General features: G+C 49.0%; 11 protein-coding genes across 11 annotated transcripts; 7 read left to right on the forward strand and 4 right to left on the reverse strand.

Annotated features, from left to right (window-relative positions):
- Positions 1-211: 211 nt before the first annotated feature.
- N7471_009909 (uncharacterized protein) lies at positions 212-1136 on the forward strand (the record flags this gene model as incomplete). The annotated part of the gene is made up of 4 exons (XM_057282628.1): positions 212-343; positions 410-931; positions 1010-1017; positions 1073-1136. Exons 2-4 carry the CDS (start codon positions 899-901, stop codon positions 1134-1136), a joined length of 105 nt encoding a protein of 34 aa, XP_057133511.1. The 5' UTR covers positions 212-343; positions 410-898.
- An 87-nt stretch (positions 1137-1223) lies between these two features.
- Positions 1224-2011, forward strand: N7471_009910 (E2 ubiquitin-conjugating protein UBC8; the record flags this gene model as incomplete). Its single annotated transcript, XM_057282629.1, has 6 exons — positions 1224-1232; positions 1288-1292; positions 1353-1390; positions 1441-1555; positions 1624-1805; positions 1875-2011. 6 exons carry the CDS (start codon positions 1224-1226, stop codon positions 2009-2011), a joined length of 486 nt encoding a protein of 161 aa, XP_057133512.1.
- A 955-nt stretch (positions 2012-2966) lies between these two features.
- N7471_009911 (LAMTOR1/MEH1 family protein) lies at positions 2967-3957 on the reverse strand (the record flags this gene model as incomplete). Its single annotated transcript, XM_057282630.1, has 2 exons — positions 3352-3957; positions 2967-3261 (listed from the first exon to the last, which is right to left on the reverse strand). The coding sequence occupies exons 1-2, from the start codon at positions 3675-3677 to the stop codon at positions 2967-2969; spliced, it is 621 nt and encodes a 206-aa protein (XP_057133513.1). The 5' UTR covers positions 3678-3957.
- Positions 3958-4038: 81 nt separating this feature from the next.
- Positions 4039-5350, forward strand: N7471_009912 (DUF2011 domain-containing protein). Its single transcript, XM_057282631.1, has 3 exons — positions 4039-4073; positions 4140-4677; positions 4729-5350. The coding sequence occupies exons 1-3, from the start codon at positions 4048-4050 to the stop codon at positions 5077-5079; spliced, it is 915 nt and encodes a 304-aa protein (XP_057133514.1). The 5' UTR covers positions 4039-4047; the 3' UTR covers positions 5080-5350.
- On the reverse strand, positions 5351-6309 carry N7471_009913 (uncharacterized protein). The gene is made up of 3 exons (XM_057282632.1): positions 6123-6309; positions 5838-6035; positions 5351-5760 (listed from the first exon to the last, which is right to left on the reverse strand). Exons 1-3 carry the CDS (start codon positions 6133-6135, stop codon positions 5411-5413), a joined length of 561 nt encoding a protein of 186 aa, XP_057133515.1. The 5' UTR covers positions 6136-6309; the 3' UTR covers positions 5351-5410.
- Positions 6310-6742: 433 nt separating this feature from the next.
- N7471_009914 (uncharacterized protein) lies at positions 6743-8564 on the reverse strand (the record flags this gene model as incomplete). The annotated part of the gene is made up of 6 exons (XM_057282633.1): positions 6743-6780; positions 6839-7175; positions 7223-7279; positions 7345-7566; positions 7619-8433; positions 8480-8564. 6 exons carry the CDS (start codon positions 8562-8564, stop codon positions 6743-6745), a joined length of 1554 nt encoding a protein of 517 aa, XP_057133516.1.
- A 1054-nt stretch (positions 8565-9618) lies between these two features.
- On the forward strand, positions 9619-10360 carry N7471_009915 (uncharacterized protein; the record flags this gene model as incomplete). Its single annotated transcript, XM_057282634.1, has 2 exons — positions 9619-10094; positions 10159-10360. The coding sequence occupies 2 exons, from the start codon at positions 9619-9621 to the stop codon at positions 10358-10360; spliced, it is 678 nt and encodes a 225-aa protein (XP_057133517.1).
- A 490-nt stretch (positions 10361-10850) lies between these two features.
- N7471_009916 (mitochondrial 54S ribosomal protein uL6m) lies at positions 10851-11748 on the forward strand (the record flags this gene model as incomplete). Its single annotated transcript, XM_057282635.1, has 3 exons — positions 10851-11118; positions 11179-11292; positions 11375-11748. The coding sequence occupies 3 exons, from the start codon at positions 10851-10853 to the stop codon at positions 11746-11748; spliced, it is 756 nt and encodes a 251-aa protein (XP_057133518.1).
- Positions 11749-11942: 194 nt separating this feature from the next.
- On the reverse strand, positions 11943-13175 carry N7471_009917 (3'(2'),5'-bisphosphate nucleotidase; the record flags this gene model as incomplete). Its single annotated transcript, XM_057282636.1, has 1 exon — positions 11943-13175. One exon carries the CDS (start codon positions 13173-13175, stop codon positions 11943-11945), a length of 1233 nt encoding a protein of 410 aa, XP_057133519.1.
- Positions 13176-13617: 442 nt separating this feature from the next.
- Positions 13618-15391, forward strand: N7471_009918 (LSB5 family protein). The gene is made up of 4 exons (XM_057282637.1): positions 13618-13851; positions 13912-14063; positions 14113-15138; positions 15190-15391. Exons 1-4 carry the CDS (start codon positions 13837-13839, stop codon positions 15200-15202), a joined length of 1206 nt encoding a protein of 401 aa, XP_057133520.1. The 5' UTR covers positions 13618-13836; the 3' UTR covers positions 15203-15391.
- A 381-nt stretch (positions 15392-15772) lies between these two features.
- On the forward strand, positions 15773-16468 carry N7471_009919 (uncharacterized protein; the record flags this gene model as incomplete). Its single annotated transcript, XM_057282638.1, has 2 exons — positions 15773-16063; positions 16142-16468. The coding sequence occupies 2 exons, from the start codon at positions 15773-15775 to the stop codon at positions 16466-16468; spliced, it is 618 nt and encodes a 205-aa protein (XP_057133521.1).
- Positions 16469-16474: the final 6 nt, after the last annotated feature.

Raw genomic sequence — 16474 nt, forward strand, 5'->3', positions numbered from 1 at the left:
CCACCAATCACGCGGTACACACGTGACTCAGTCAAACCTAACTGGAGGTTAAATCGGAGCATGACCCAGAGCTGGATCAATGGCAAAGTCATCTGTTTTAATTTAATATAGAGTTTCGATCCAGACAAAAGATTAGATTTGGGCCAGATGATCAAAAAAAGGCCTCTAATCCGCTGGATAGGCCCCTAAGTCTTCCGTAATGGTACCTGCAGTGCCTCTTTCTTGTTCTATGTACTACTACTAGTACATTGCTGGCTATGGATAATATCTGACCTACACCTTCTATACTATAGGATGTGTTCCTCTTTCTTTGCTTTGCATTATGTTGGAAATACAATCAAAAGTATGTAGAATGGCCCAAGAATCAGCAACTCACAGACGTATAACTAATGTTCAATGGTGTTTGTAGCTGCTGATGCACACCATATAGAGATATATCCTTGGCAACAATATCATGGTGAGATGAACGGATATTCTCCTCGAGTTGTATGTTGTACGATATAGCAAGTTGATCAGACAAGGCATGGATCCACCTATCCCAATCGTCATGGCGCCGGACCCCGGCAGGCGCTGACTCATCGACTCATCATGCCCGATCTAATGGATCCAAGACCTCATTCTCCTCTCTTCTTTTGTCTCAGGTCTGAGAAGTAAAGCCTTCTCTCATATTTGTTATTTTCGTCACTCTGCTCTTCCTTACTCACTAACCCTTTGATCACTCAACATCTATTTCAAAGTCCATCGTCTGCCCCGCCCATTACTTCCCCGCTCCGAATACGGGAATATTTGCTTGTGAATCACGACATTTGATACTGCTGGGTCTGCTTTCTCTGTGAGAGCCCGCCGCCGATAATATCTCCAATATCGAAAATCCTCCCGCTCTATTCAAACCGCCAACATGAGTAGTCCAAAGCGCAGAATCGAGACAGATGTGAGTAATGTTGCGGGTAGTCCGATAAGCCCCCAGAGTCGCCGGAGATGCTAATAACGGTTGTTTTTCATTGTACAGGTCATGAAGTATGCCCCACAACTCCGAAAACATCGAAAATACACGGCACTAACCTTTGGCTAGGATGTACGAGCGACAATCCCCCTACCCTTTCAATTTGGCTGCCGCTTTCCTCAACCTTTTTTGACCGGCCTCGGCGAGCCATACTTAGTTCCCGGGAAATATTCTGACAGTTTATCTAGGCTAATGAGTGACTATGAGGTGACTCTGGTCAATGATAACAGTAAGTTCTGGTCCCCTGCCATCTATGGATCTATATGCTAACCCCGGAAATCCAGTGTATGTACTTTATACACCCAAAATCAACCATTTGAAGCTCTCCGATACCAATTACTAGTAACAGGCAAGAATTCTACGTCCGTTTCAAGGGCCCGGAAGAGAGTATGTCTCGCTCATAATCGACCGGTATTACATCATACTAATCTTTCTAGCACCATTCACCGGAGGCCTCTGGAAAATCCACGTCGAATTGCCTGATCAGTACCCATACAAAAGCCCGAGCATCGGATTTGTCAACAGAATCTTCCACCCAAATATCGACGAGCTGTGAGTTAAGGATGGTCCGATATGTGTGGAAACGAAACTCGGAGGTTAATTCGATTTTTCTGCCATAGGTCGGGCTCGGTCTGCCTTGATGTGATCAACCAAACGTGGTCGCCGATGTACGACATGCTCAACATATTCGAGGTCTTCCTTCCCCAACTCCTTCGTTATCCAAACCCTTCGGATCCTCTCAACGGAGAGGCCGCAGCGCTGATGATGAGGGAACCCAAGGCATATGAGGCAAAGGTGAAAGGTGTGTTGCAATCAAAAAGCCTACCTAGATATGTTTGATATTTATGTCGTGCTGACAACTTATTGCCAGAATACGTTGCCAAATACGCCAGCAAAGAGGCTGTGGATGAAGCAGGCGAGGACACCGAGTCTGAAGATGAACTAAGCTCAGCGGGAAGCTATGAATCTGGTGGCGAAGAGCCTGCGGGTACAATGGACGATGTCTGATGGTCTGCAGCGCGAAAGTTTCCGTCAGGTTTAGGATTGACCCGACACGAACATATTGCATCATCCTACTCTCTTCTATGTCCATCCCGGTACTGGATATCAGCGGGCGTTTTCTTTTTTCCTGTCATAGGGGAGTTGTCATGTATCCTTTTTTTTCTCCTGTCAATCTCCATCTCTGTTCTTTTCTCTCTTGTTATGATCTATTTCGGTCGACCCAAGAGGCATTTGCGATAATTGTCGGCGGAGTCATGGATTGAACAATTGATGCCGAATCTCTCATAGGTATGGGGAGTGATATTCTTTTTTTACGATCCCTCCCATGGTATCTCAATTGTACAGTGAGCTTGAAATACTTTTCATGTAAAAACAATCCCATCCAAAGCTGAACTTCTATATGGACTGCGCTGCCTACAATATATATATCCTCTGGAAGGATTAGCACATTCAGCGCCTACGTACATTATCCTGATTTACCGCAGCCGACTTGATAATGAAATTCAAATTGTGTCTATGCGAAACTAAAAGGATTCAGCCCGGCACTCAAAAACAAAAATACATATACAAGCAGTGCATAACTGACAAGATGACATGAAGACAAAGAAACAAACTTCAAAAATAACAAAACACGCCAACAAGAAAAGAAACCAACATGGGATGAAGAAAAAAAATCGAATAACAAAAGAGAAAGTCTGCGCCATTGGGTATTATCAGACCAGGAAGAGAGAGTAAAGAAGGAATGGCTAGGTATGTGCGAAAAAAAAAAACAGTCGACCTGCGATCAATGCAAGGAATCCCTCAAATAACAGCGCAGCGCAAGAAAATAATGAAACGGGTCTTCCAGTACCCTTATCTGCATCCCTCGATTTAATCTTCATAACCGCACCACCCTCTTTTGTCGTGTACATCGTCATGTGCAGCGTCAATGTGCAGTGATGCATATACCAAACGCCCCATCTTAGGTGACGTTGAGAACTCCAAACACATCATGGCTGGCCTTAGCATCCGTTTTGATATCGGTACGAGACCGTTTCTTATTCGGGTTCACGACAACTTCGCCCCAGTGTTTTGGGACGGTGCCCGATGCGCCGGAGGTGGGACGGCTTGGCGGTGATGTGTGCTGGGTAGATGTAACAGGTGTTGTTGTGTCGGTTCTTTGTGATGGAACGGGAGATGCGGAGATAGGGGTGTGGAGAGTTGCTTGGGGTCGAAGGTGTGGTTGTGGTTGGATGGACCAGATATCGATGACGGAGCTGAAAGAGATGGTTAGCGTAAATTCAGTTCCCACCCATAGCTAATTTGCCGTATGCTAGAACAAAGGGCAACCAGTATAGTGTACTCACTCGGATGTCCGCTGGCAAATTGATTCCAGCGCCTCCCTCTCACGCCTCACATATTCCGAATCCGGCTGGCTAGCCTGATGAGCATGGTTGAGTGCTCCGTAGCCATATCCAGCTTGATAAGGGTCCTCTTCGAGTAGACGCGAAGACTCAGGCTTAACGAAAGAAAGGTTAGACAAATGCGCTCTGCGACAAGCATCCCACGCATCGCGCATCAGACCGAGGTAATGCGCGCTGAACATGGTGACCTGGAAACTATCTCCAGATTCGGGACTCACCTCAGGAGACTCGTGGCGATTCCCGCCGAGGCAGGAGGCACAGATACCCATTTATAGGGATCGGGATCGGGAATTCAGAACCGGGGATGTTCTTGGCTGCACGTTTGCGCTATGCGATGGGCACGAGGCATTAATCACCCCAATAGTTGAGGGGCGGGTACCCTTTGTTGGAGCAGGTGAGGGAATTATCGGAAGGTAAGGAAAGGAGTGTGGAATATGCAGAAAACAGAGAATATGAAATGAAACAAATGGCGCAGTAGAGAGTCACAATGTAGACAAAAGGACTTCAAAGAAGTCGGAGGTTGTGGCTGGGCGGTCCGTGCCATGTCATCAGGCCGTCCACTGGCCGCAGAGCGGCGTGGAAACACCGTTTTTCTTGATTTGGCATTTTGGTCTTATTCCTCTCCCCACACACCACACGATGTTTGATCTACCAAATGCTAAGCGGTATGTGGTCATGCAATTTACACAGACATTTCTCGATATGCCCAGCCACTAATCTGACTTGTACAGCGTCCGCCGCGATGAGATGCGTTCTTCAGCATCATCCCGATCACCATCACCAGCACCAGATGACGCCGCCGCCCAGGATGCATACGCCCGACTAGGAAAGCTACTCAATCTCGATCAATTGGATACTACACAAGAGACAACTAGCCAAGACAATGGTCCCTCACAGCCTGCGGATAACGAAGACGAGGAACAAGAATTCGAGTTCCGCCTATTCAGCGCCCCCGCCAAATCAACGGAAGATACCACCAAGCAATCAGGAAAAGATACAGACGAGAAAAGCACAGAGGCCCCTACTACACAAAAATTGAGGATTCGGCTGCATTCACCTACACCGGGGTCTGGAGCTGGCACCGAGGGCCGATTTGTGAAAGCCTCCCGCGGGTGGGATTATTACTTCTCTACACCTTCTCTCCAGGGCACAAGGAGCGGAGAACCTACCGCCGAAGATGAGAGCCGGACAGCGGAAAGGAAGAAACAATTTGAGGATATGGCCATTAGCGGGCAGCAAATGCTGACATGGGCCAACACGCTAGTCTGGGTAAGTGAATATCCACTTGGCTGGTTTTATAGTTGCTAACTTAACCTATAGCCCGGCTGCCATCTCCCCTGGCGAGTTATCCATCTCAAGCGACATCAGACAAAATTACCACGACCAGCCAACAGTCTTCCCGTCTACTTGGTAGAGGGTGCACCTGTCTCGAAGAGTCCACTTACACGCAAGAAGCCAGGCAAGAAGCGACGAGTCCAGCTGCGCAAGCGGGTTGCGGCCGCACAGGCTGCCAAGGAAAATGAAGCGGAGAAGCGGACTCGGAAGAACCGCGACAGGAAACTCAAGCGCAGACAAAAAGCGAGGGAGCAGAAGGCTGCGGCGGCGGGTATCAGCGTTGAAGATGTCGTCATGGCTGATGGTGATGATCATTCCTCGGGCGGGGAAGAATGAAACTATCTAGCATCAGGATAGATTCTTAATGTGATACCCGTGGGAGTGTTGTTTCCCCTTTGCCGTTAGCAACCATAGCATAATACATCCGTTTAGTGTCGCGAAAGGATTCTGGAATGGATGAGTAGAGCTTTGCATGATATTGAGCGGTCTGATCGAGGTCGATATGTAAGGGGAAAAAAAGCATGCAAAGCATCACTTCGTGAAACTGATTAATATACAACGCTGAGGGTATGAAACGAAACAGGGAGCGGGAAGAAAGCACTCTCAATTTAGATCAGACTCGCAAAGAAAGGTCCTATTCTCGCCAAATGAGTGGATATTCACACTTCTACTTAGCGGGCGCATCTAATGTCGCTGTTAGCATTATCCTCTGCCTCGTTAAGACAATTGGCTTACCGGTCTTGGCGGCAGGTTCCTCAGGCGCAGCAGCAGTGGCCTCGGGTTTAGCAGCCGACTCTTCGACCTTAGTAGCGGGTTCCTCGGTAGCAGGGACCTCAGGCTTAGCGACAGGCTCCTCGGTCTCAGACTGCACAGCAGGTGTAGGTGCAGGTGTAGGCGCAGCAGGAGCAGCCTCAGGCTCGTACTGAGTCTCGACGGGGCCGGCGGTAGCGGTCATCTCAGAGGAGGCGACAGGCTCCGCAGTGCTAGCGTCCTTTGCCTCAGGCACCTTAGCAGCGTCTAGAGTAAGTCAATAAGTCAGTTGGGGGCCAAAAGCGAGACGAAGCTGATATCAAATTGATAAGAGAGTGTCATACCTGGGGCAGAGTCCGGGGTGGCAGCGGGGGAAGTGGGTTTCTCGGCAGGTGTCTCACTGGCCGCAGCGGCAGCGACAGGGGCAGCAGTCGCAGCGGGGACAGGTTCGGCCTTCTGTTCGGGTGTCTTCTTAGCAGCCTTCTTGCGACTGCTGAAGAAGCGCTTGAAGCCCTTCTTGACCTGCTCAAGAGCGTCGGGTGCTGGGGGATGTTAGCGCTGTGTACTTGTGGTTCCGACGGGCGCCAAATGTTGGGTCGGGAGTATAGGGGATGGTTATGATCACTCACGAACACCAGGCATTTTGATCAACGAGTTTGAGATCGGGTTAAAGGGAGATTTGATAAATGCGAATCAAGAGCCGATGAGGAACGCGTTGCGAATCGAAAAGGAGAAGAAGCGCGCAGTCGATCTATTTACTCCCACGTGACCCCCCCCCCGGGTCTATGCTTGTCGACTTTCCGTTTTTGTTTTTTGGGGGGGGAATTACCTTCTCGTATGTCATTTCCAATGCGTAGAGGATGGACTTTTATTGGCTGATCGCGATATAAATGGGTCCTATCCCGCAGCTTATCTTGGCTCTGACAGCTCCCAGTTATTGTGGCTGTGCTGGCGCTAATTTGCTTGCACTTTCATTTTATTTTTCTGAAACACTGTCTAGACAATTTAGTTTCATGCTGTTAGCAGAAAGGGGAGATACGTAGCTCTTCCGAATAATTCAATGGTGGAAGGCTGGATTGTTTCATTGCTATAGATCTAGATGTGATGAATTGAAGTTCAACCATAGGTGATGCAAGCATAAATGGTAGAGATAGGAGGAAAAAGATAGAAAAGCAATAAGAAAAAAAGAAAATAATGCCAGGGTATCAATAGTATCTGGTCCGCAAATCACTGCGCAGGGTGTGTATAACTAAAGAAATTTGAAGATGGTCAGGGCAACAGAATGCCCTAAGCCGCATGGTATCAGCACCAATCAATCAATCTTGATCATGAAGAACACACGTACCCAAAATGAGAAAAAATAAAGCAATTGCAATCCTAAGGTTCTGGGCGGCGATGACAATGAGCAGGACGGCACAGAGAGACCATGCGGAGGATCCTCCGATACCGAAACCCGGGACCTGCTTGAACTTGAAAGCTGCATCGTCGATGATGGATTGTAAATTGGCAGCGGCAACGCTAGTTTTGGCCAGCAAAGCTTGCGATACTTGCGCGTCAAACCGAATGGCCTCCTGGGCCCGCGATTGTGCAGATAGTGCTTCTGCTTGTTGGTCTTGGGCCTTTTGTAACTCGCTTGCTTTGGATTCGGATTGTTGTATAAATGTTTCCATGTTTTGAAGTCGCTTTGAATGTCAGTGAGAGAGTCAATGAGTGGAAGATACACTCGTACCTCTGTCATCCTGATTTCTTGCTCAAGAATCATGTTCATTCGGCTGGTCAGCCATTCCTACAAAAAGGGGCAAAAGGTTAGTCTCCAGTATACACCAAAAGGCAAATCCATATTTGGCACACCATAGCAGCATCAAACTTCTGCATGGCTTGGTACACTCTGTCCATATCTGAGTCAAGAAGCGACTCGAGCGACAGGTGTAAAGAAGATGTGAGGTCCCTCTGAGCGACAGCATTGGTTTCTTGGACCAGTAACGTCTCTTGGCTTCTAGCCATTGCGTCTTGATGTGCACTCTGTAGGGCTTGTTGAAGTGCTCCCACTTGGGTCGATACGTTCTGGATGTCCTAGTTGAGATTTAGTACATGTTTCAACTCCGATTGACTTGGTCAATTTTACCTTTTCGAGGACCCCGGTTCCAGTCCGCACATTCGACAAAGCCACAGATATAGAATCTTGGAGCGACCATATCCCGGCTTCGATTTCTCGAAGAAATTTGCCGAATGTGCGCTTGAACACAGAGTCTGTCGCTTCCATATCGGTCACCATTTTCTCTTGTAGAGACTGAACGGCTTGTATGAAAGAGTGCTGCTGCGCAGACTGTGCAGTTGCATTTTTCAAAGCCTCTTGAAGCCCGTTATTGAGCTTGAGACTACTCTTGGCAATGGATCGATGCAGGTCAATAAGCTCCTCTTTTTCGGTCTCTATTCGTGAGGCATGACAGATCACCAGGGCATTCTGTCGACTGTTGCTGTAAGAAGTCCACCACTGGGGTCGCGACTCAAGCGTCATGAGACATTGCTCCAATAATTCTTTCGCGACTTCATCCGAGACAGAATCAGAACCTCTGTGTCGACTCACAAACCCAAATCGATTCTTCTGTGGAGGCGGCGACACAGTGATCGGAAGGCATGGGGGAGGCATTGGGGTGCCAGCACCGTCGATCTCACACAATGCAAGGCGAGCTGCATAGATGGATCGAAGAAGGTCGAGCGTCTCTGGGCTATCCGACTGCGCGCCGTCTTTGCCATCACTGAATGTTTGACACGAGTTCACTAGTCTTGTCGCTGCAATCCGGTTGCACGAGGGTGACGATTTCATCGAGTCCAGAATCTTGACGGCTTCGTTGAAGATACTGTCTTGGTCTTGCGCTCGGGAACTGAGGAAAGAGATCGCATCGATGTCTGGCAGTTTGGGTGCAAGAATTGGGACATCTTCTTGTGTTAGCAGAATGATTTCAGACGTGTCTGCATGCCTTACTGTGTTGGGAGACACTCGCTCGACTGAGCTGTGCAAGGGCTAGGAAGATATATGAAAGCACTTGAAAGCTATCGACTGCCCTCATAGTGAATGGTCTGGCTAGTTTGGTCTACGAGTGTGGCTTTGGACAGGCCCTGGTTCTTGATCACTCGTGTATATTGTCTGAGATGAATGGGTATAAAAAGGTATGGGAGAAGAGTGATATAAGGTGGAAAGAAATGGATGAAAGATGGCTTCGAAAGTGAGACTTGACATCCAAGTTGTTTGGCTCACGCCCAACTCTGGGTTTACTTTTTCCTGGAGAATTTGCCCTCAGCATCCAGTTGTCTGTTTATATGGATTATTCTTTCTTCATTCAGATACCAAGACGGTCATCAATACATGTATATGGTTAGGAGCCATAGGGGGATGCCATATTGGTTTTGTGTCAACTTAAGACCTCAGGATATTCCCCAGACAAACAAGACAAATGGGATTCCAAGGTTGGCACAGTGATGTAACCATTTCGAGAAATCTCTTCTGGGCAACAATTTTTGGATACGAGTGCATTTCATTATGGTATACTACCATATTATTAAAAAGCATAGTGCTCTTCCGAACTCAGCCACATGGGTATGGGAGCTGAATATATATAGGACCGCAGAATTATTATCCGATTGAGGCTGCCCAATATTTGGGTTTGACAGAGGTACTAGTCTAAAAGGGGTAAGCTCTTGACGAAAGTGATTTCCCTGTGGCAGCCTTTAGCAGCAAAACAATGGCCCGGGTGTGATCAATAGAGGGCTTTTTTTCCCCTTAACACCCCCCCCCCCAAATCCCTACATGTCTAATACCTGGGTAGTTAGCTGTACACGGGATTTTTCTTTAGCTGAATGTCCCTCCCTATTTATCTACTTTGGGTAAGGCGCCATGTAGCATTTTTTGCTGAGCTGTCTACCCACTCCGGTTCTAGTTCCAAGCTTTTTTTGCCCTTTCCCCCCCCCCCGGACCCTTAAATTCGAGAGTATTAAGAGTAGTTGTAAACCTCACACAAGGAATTGTCCGCCTGTTTCCCTACCTACTTTACATCAAGTGCTGAACACATTGCTTGATTTCCCTAGTTTTTTCTTTTTTTTGTTCTTCTATCATAGTCTTCTAGTATGGCATCGCCTTCTTCCAACACCCACTTTGATCCTTTGGAAGTGCCAGATGGTTATGACTGGACCATCAGGGACTTCAGCTATTCCCAATTCGCCCCTCTTGTCATTCAATCTACCTCTATACTGGCGGAGCCATCTATAGCACCTGCGGATCCTCTTCCATATACCTATCCCATACAGTATACTATTGCAAGCGTTGGGCCTAGCTTCGCTGTGTCTTCTGCCTCACCCTCGACTTGTTCCGATCTGTGTTGCTTCAACAAAAATGCCATACGCCAATCTCTAATCGAGAATGACTGTGCAGCTACGGGCCCGGCGACAGGATATCTCGGCGCTAGGCACGACACCGGTTGCACCAATTTACCAGCATCTACTTCATCTGTTCAGATGACATCTCAAGTCAAGACTGGCAGCGATAGCTATGTTAAGGGAAAGAGAGCTTCTGGTCGTAACCAAGGGCGACAGCAGAGACAGAAGTGAGCAACCTCGGGATTCATCATCAAGCCTTGACACTCACTAATACCATTTCATCCATTTTAGGAAACCCCACCGATCTTTCCAATGCCATTGGAAGGATTGCACATACCGCGATCCCTTTTCCGGAAAACCAGCGTTGCTGCGTCATATAGACACGCAGCATATAACTCCGCGCTCATTCGATTGTCCTTCATGCAACAAGTCCTTCAATCGAAAGGACAACATGACTGAACACCTAGGGAGAGTTCATTGGGAACGAGTTTGATGTTGATGCTGAGTTGGCGGTGAGGTTCGGGTTATGGAGCCTCATGTGTGTTAGGCCTAGGCAGAGATTCTGTATCTCGAAGAATGTCGGTGTCTGAAGGGATATCTGTGCTTTAATTGGGATAAATTGGGATAAATTGAGTTCGTCGTTTTCTTTCACGAATCTGTTGGAGGGAGAATCCGAATGGCCCTCGAGAGTTTAGATTTCTAGGCATCAGGTTTCAACAACCTTTGGCAATAGACGCATCCAATGAGGAATCTCCAACATCAAGTAAATTTCTTGATGCAATGGACTCGACTATTATATCACTGTAGTCGAGAGCATAATGAATTATGCTGAGATCATGATATGATCTTCCGAACAACCTTGAAATGAGAAGATGCAAATTATATAGATAATCACGTGCACGCTAAACCCATTGAGGCAACTCATCTGCGAACAAAATCCAAAGTCCGCAACGCAGCATCCGACCCAACACGCGCAAATCACAATGTCGTGCTCCATACCCCAACGCTGTGCCCGCCAGCTTCTTCGAGAGCCGTTCCAGCGCGGCTCCTTACCCATCTTCCTCGCGCCCGCCTTCTCCTCCCGCACACAATGCTTCTCGACCACATCCCCGGCGCAGTCCCGAGTCGGAGGTGCCGCTCTCTCCATCCCCCCGGAGGTGTCATTCAAGCTCATCGATCTCCCCGCGACCCTCAGCCGGACACGAGGAAAGGATATTCCCAAGTTTATGGCTGAGATTAAGGGGCCTAAGGGTAATGTCTTATTGCTGAAATGTGGTCTGGCCGACCGATGCTAACTAGTCCGATTTACAGGCGAGATGAGCCTGAGCATCCCCTCGTTCCTTACTATCACACCCGATGAGACAGGCCAGAAGGCTAGCTTGTCAGTCTTGGATCAGACAGTTCCTCACCAGCGTGCTATGTGGGGTATGTTCTCCTGTCTTTTCTCCGCGGCGGTCTAGTCCGCACGGCAAGCCATTGGTGTCTAACGGTTTGCTTTTCTATCTAGGAACCGTTCGCGCACTACTCCAGAACCACATCCTCGGCGTCTCCGAAGGCCACGTCTGTGTCTTGAGTATGGTTGGTGTCGGTTACAGGGCAACTATCGAGGAGAAGGCGTCCACTGTTAAAGCCGACTACCCCGGCCAGAAGTTCGTTTCCCTCAAGGTCGGATTTTCCCACCCAATTGAATTGGGCATCCCCAAGGGCGTTGTGGCGAGCACACCGCAGCCTACTAGAATCCTGTTGGAGGGTGTCGACAAGCGAATTGTGACCCAGTTCGCGGCCGAGATCAGAGAATGGAGACGCCCCGAGCCATACAAGGGCAAGGGTATCTTCGTCAACGGAGAGACTATCAAGCTCAAGGCGAAGAAGATCAAATAGACGGGAAGCGCATTTCTTTTCAGCTACGCGGGACATTTTGTGTTTGGTTCCGTGTTTTGTACTCTTATCGTCATATATGTATTTTTTTATTCCTCTCACAAGCGATGGTATCACAAATCTACTTCAGACCGATTCTGCTCCCCGGGAGCTCAAGTGCAGTGGACGAGACGACGAAATTAAAAGTCATAAATCAATTACAGCTTCAGAACGGCCTTGACGGCATCAATGACCTGGTCCTGGTGGGCCTTGGGAGCAGCAACGACACCCTTGTTGACAGCCAAGGTCCGGCCCTTGCTGAAATCCAAGCGGTTGCCGTAGATGTCAGTCACCTGGCCACCAGCCTCACGCACAATCAAGTCACCAGCGGCGTGATCCCAGATCTTCTCCTGGTAGTCCTTCTTGACGGGGAGACGCAGGTAGACGTCACCGGCACCACGGGCAATGGAGCAGTACTTGGCCTGCGAGTCCAGTCGCACGCTGGGGGCGGTGATGCCAAGAAGCTGAGCAACGGCAGCGTTGTCGCCCTGGGCGGAGTGTGCAGCCTCAACACCTTCACAGAAGACAGCGTCGGAGATCTTGGCGACGGGGCGCATGGAGATGGGCTTGCTGGCAGCAAGAGTACCACTGGCCAGAGGACGGCTGGTGGCACCCTCACCCAGGATAGCGGAGAACAGGACACCGTTACCGGCAGTCGCAGACTGCTGGGCACCAGTGCTGGCATCAATGGGGGCAGCATCGTCGACAGGGAGGTTAGGAGTACCAATAGCACCGACCTTGACGTCACCGTCAACCATCAGACCAAGACACACAGCGTACTGGCCGCCACGAAGGAAGCCCTTGGTGCCGTCGATGGGATCGAGGGCCCAGATGCGGCCCTTAGGACCACCGGCACTGTTGCCGTTATCAATGATGTCCAGCATGCTCTGCTCACTGGTGAGAGGGCCACCCAGGATATTATCGCTCTCCGCATCATCCAGCTTGATGTCCTTGACCAAGCGCCAGATCTCAGCGCTGAGGTCTTTGTCTTCACGCAGGGAGCTGGCCTCCTCCTCGGCGACGATCTCGTCGTTGGGGAAGTTCTTGCGGATGGCCGAGATGATCAGGGCTTGAGCGCCGAAGTCGCCAATGGTGACGGGGGACTTGTCATCCTTGGAGACTGTGCCCTTGGCCTTCTCGAAGAAGACCTTCTGTGTAAGAAGGCACGCCCGCTGGACGGCCAATTCAGCAATGTAACGTTCCTGTTGGTAAGACATAATTGTAGGTTGGTTGGAGGAGAAGTGGGGGAGGAGGAGGGAGAGACGAGAGCGGGATTTCAGAGCCACGCTGACGGCGAGAATAAGGGTGGAGCAGACCACCAAGCGGGACAGTACGCGTAACAAATAGGAGCGTGGGGATGGGTCTGTCCGGTGTGCAGACGAAAGCTTCATCCGAGATCAATTGGCAAGAAATGTAGCCAGGATTGACTACTCTTGCTTTCTCGAGGTCTAATTGGTTACTACTGGTTTGCCAATGTCGATTAATGACCTCGGGACCTCTTTCTCATGTAGTTGGCCTCAGGCATTAGACCCCGCCCTAATCCCCTTTGGGCCGGAGTAGTCACGAGGAGCCGATAAGCTTAAACTGTCTCGGCATTGTTTGAACTCTCTCCCCCCTTGCAACAAGGCCATTTTGCAATTTGGACGCCCTGTTGAACAAACTAGGAACTGACTACATATTGCATTCGCGCCACTTTTCCATTGCGCTTATCAGATTAACGGGCGCCAAGACTCCTACGTCACCGACAACACGTGAAGGTATCGCGAAAGATCCCTAAAGGCTTATGTTGTGTTTCACACCGTTAATTCCTTTCCGGCATTCTTCTAGCGCATCTCGGCCTACATCCTATCACCGCCGATACCCCATACATACCCAAATTCCTGCGAAACGTTAGTGTAAACAGCGCCGTGCGGGGTCATTTCAGTACCGACATCGCAGCGTGGGGTGATTGTGGGCTGTTTGATACTAGGGACACTTTTCGATTCCTCAGACCTGTTCCTTCTCAAAACAAATATACACTGTTCTAGAGGCTATCCCCTTGACTAGGCCAGCATGTTTGAATCCTCAGTGAGTCATCGGGTGCAGATCATACGCACTTCCAGCACCGACTGATATGGCTGTCAATAGAAACCCTATTCGGCAGTGACCGTACAAATTGAGGTCCTTACGAGCGAACAATATGAGGTCGAAGATTCGAGTGGTATTGTCGATCTAGTGGAAGTAGTTCGCATCCAGGCCAGTGGCCCGATGGAAGCAAGTCGGGCTCTTCGCAAGAAGCTGTGAGTATATGAGTATTGACAGTGCTGAAAGCCAGTCTGACCGATCCAGAAAATATGGCAACATCCATCGACAACTGCGCGCGCTTACTATTCTCGACTTCCTGGTTCAGAATGCAGGAGAGCGCTTCTTGCGTGATTTCGCCGATGAGGCATTGCTCGAACGTCTGCGAATTGCAGCTACTGATTCCGTTTCGGATCCACTTGTGAAACAGAAATGCAAACAGATTTTCGGACAATGGGCGGCAACTTATAAGGACACCCCTGGTATGGCGAAGGTTACGGCGCTATACAAGCAAGTTCCCAAGCGAAAGCAGCCTGCGACGCAGGCAAAAGCCAAGGTTCTCCGCGAGGGGTCGAATTCGAATTCAAACGAGCCCCCGATGGGTCATGTTGTATCCGTGTCAGCGGGCAGTGGGCCATCCACTGTGCTGACCAGTCCCAAAGAAAAGTCCAAGTCCAGGAAAGTCAAGAAAGATAAGAAACTTTCAATTAGCCACAAGAGGTTTGATCTGGAAAGGGAGCGCCCGGAGATCCTGCAAACGCTTGCTGCCTCTTCTGTCGCTAGCACCAACCTGTTGAATGCCCTTAAACTCGTCAATCGCGAGACGCACCGAGTGAGTGAGGATGCGGAATGCAGTAACCGATTCGATACATGCAAACAGCTTCGCCATGGGATCCTTCGATATATCCAGTATATAGAAACAGAAGAGTTCCTGGGCGGCCTGATCCATGCAAATGAGGAGCTGGTGGATGCATTGATGGCATTCGAGGTGCTAGACAAGAGTGTGGACTATGACAGTGATAGTGAGGACGACATTTTGGAAGGCAATTGGAGGCAAAGACATGGACTGCAAGACACGGACGTGAATAACGGCCTTGCTGGGCTTAATATCAATCCTCAAAAACCGCCACGGCCAAATCGTCCTGATAGCCTGCCTCTTGCATCGTCATCGCAACACACACGCCAAATCTTCGACAGCGAGAGTGAGTCGGAGGAAGAAGATGATGATGACAATCCCTTTGGGGACAGGAATGCTATTAAGACCCCGGCCATTGAGAAATCCGGACTTAGTTGGTACGTCATTCTCCCACTCTATTACACCTCATGTTATTAATGTTCGTACAGGAAAGAGGTCTGATCCATGTGGTTACGATGCTGAAGTTAGGCTGGTCTTTACTTTCGCCGGTTTTGGTTTCTTTCATACATTTTCTGATCTTGTGCTTGATCGGTATACCCAAAGCTATCGTGTTGCTGAAAGGTGAACATCCATTTTGATCGCTAGAGTCTCGCGTGTGTATATTCTTAAATCGATTGGAAATTGATTGCATTGCAATTTCTGTGAGCCTTTTTCGAATTCTGGGACGAATATATATCCTAGCTTTGTTTTAATAAAAGCCTTCGCTTGTAGCCCTAAATCTAACATTCCAAGAGATCCAGCAATGAGAAACTTAGCAGCAGTCCTTGCATGAAACCCATCGGATAATGACCGGTTAGTCAAATGGCGCCGAGGATTAGCTCGATGACGCCCCCAACAGCTGCCTACAAAGCGCCCCCACCCTGGCTTGCTCTTCGGCCTTTACTGGTAAACCCCGCCGGACTAGATAAACCTATAAATCAACGTACAACCCCCAATAATCGAGAGAGAAAACTAGACATATTTCTCCTCAGAACACCAAAACACAAGCTATTGGTCCAAAGAGAAGATAAAATGCCGGTGACCGAACTCGCCCTCCTGCGCCTGACGACGCAAGACCCCTGGTCTTCTACCAAAAATACTTTCCTAGAAGCCCAGAAGAAACAGACAGAACATTCCGGATATCAAGTCACATACCTCCGCCAGATCGAAGACCAACAATCCGTTTATTTACTGGGCGGCTGGGAGTCTGTCGAAAAACATACAGGCGAAGGCCAGTGGCTTTCACTCGAAGTGAACCAGAACCTGCTCGCGCAGTTGAAGGGCAGTGTCGATGTTAGCTGGATGTTCCACTTGGACATTGATGTGAGCTTTTCTCAAACTTTTGATAAACTAACTTCGTATTTCATGGGTGAATCAAGAAATATAAGCTAACGGATCCAGCCATCTCCATCCAACATCCCACTGGGTGCACCTGTTCTCAGTATAACTCGATGCTTTGTTGAGCCAAGCAAGAAAGATGAGTTTGATGCTGTTTTCAAGGCTAGTGTGTCTCATTTGAATGCCTATACGGCTCCATTCTCTTCCTGTGGTGCGTGGCGCGTCGATAAAGAGGGCGAGGATGAGGAGTTTGTTCTTTTTAGCGGGTGGAACCAAGTTCAGGATCATCTTGCTTTCGGGGAGTCTGAGGCTTCTAAGGAGTTTGGAAAGCTTAAGACGTTGATGAAGGATGCGGATGTTAAGCATGTACGTGTTGAGAAGTGGGAGTAAGGTACT

The sequence above is a fragment of the Penicillium samsonianum genome, assembly GCF_028829775.1.
Source record: "Penicillium samsonianum strain IBT 33392 chromosome Unknown utg000005l_segment0_segment0, whole genome shotgun sequence".
NCBI classification, from domain to species: domain Eukaryota; kingdom Fungi; phylum Ascomycota; class Eurotiomycetes; order Eurotiales; family Aspergillaceae; genus Penicillium; species Penicillium samsonianum.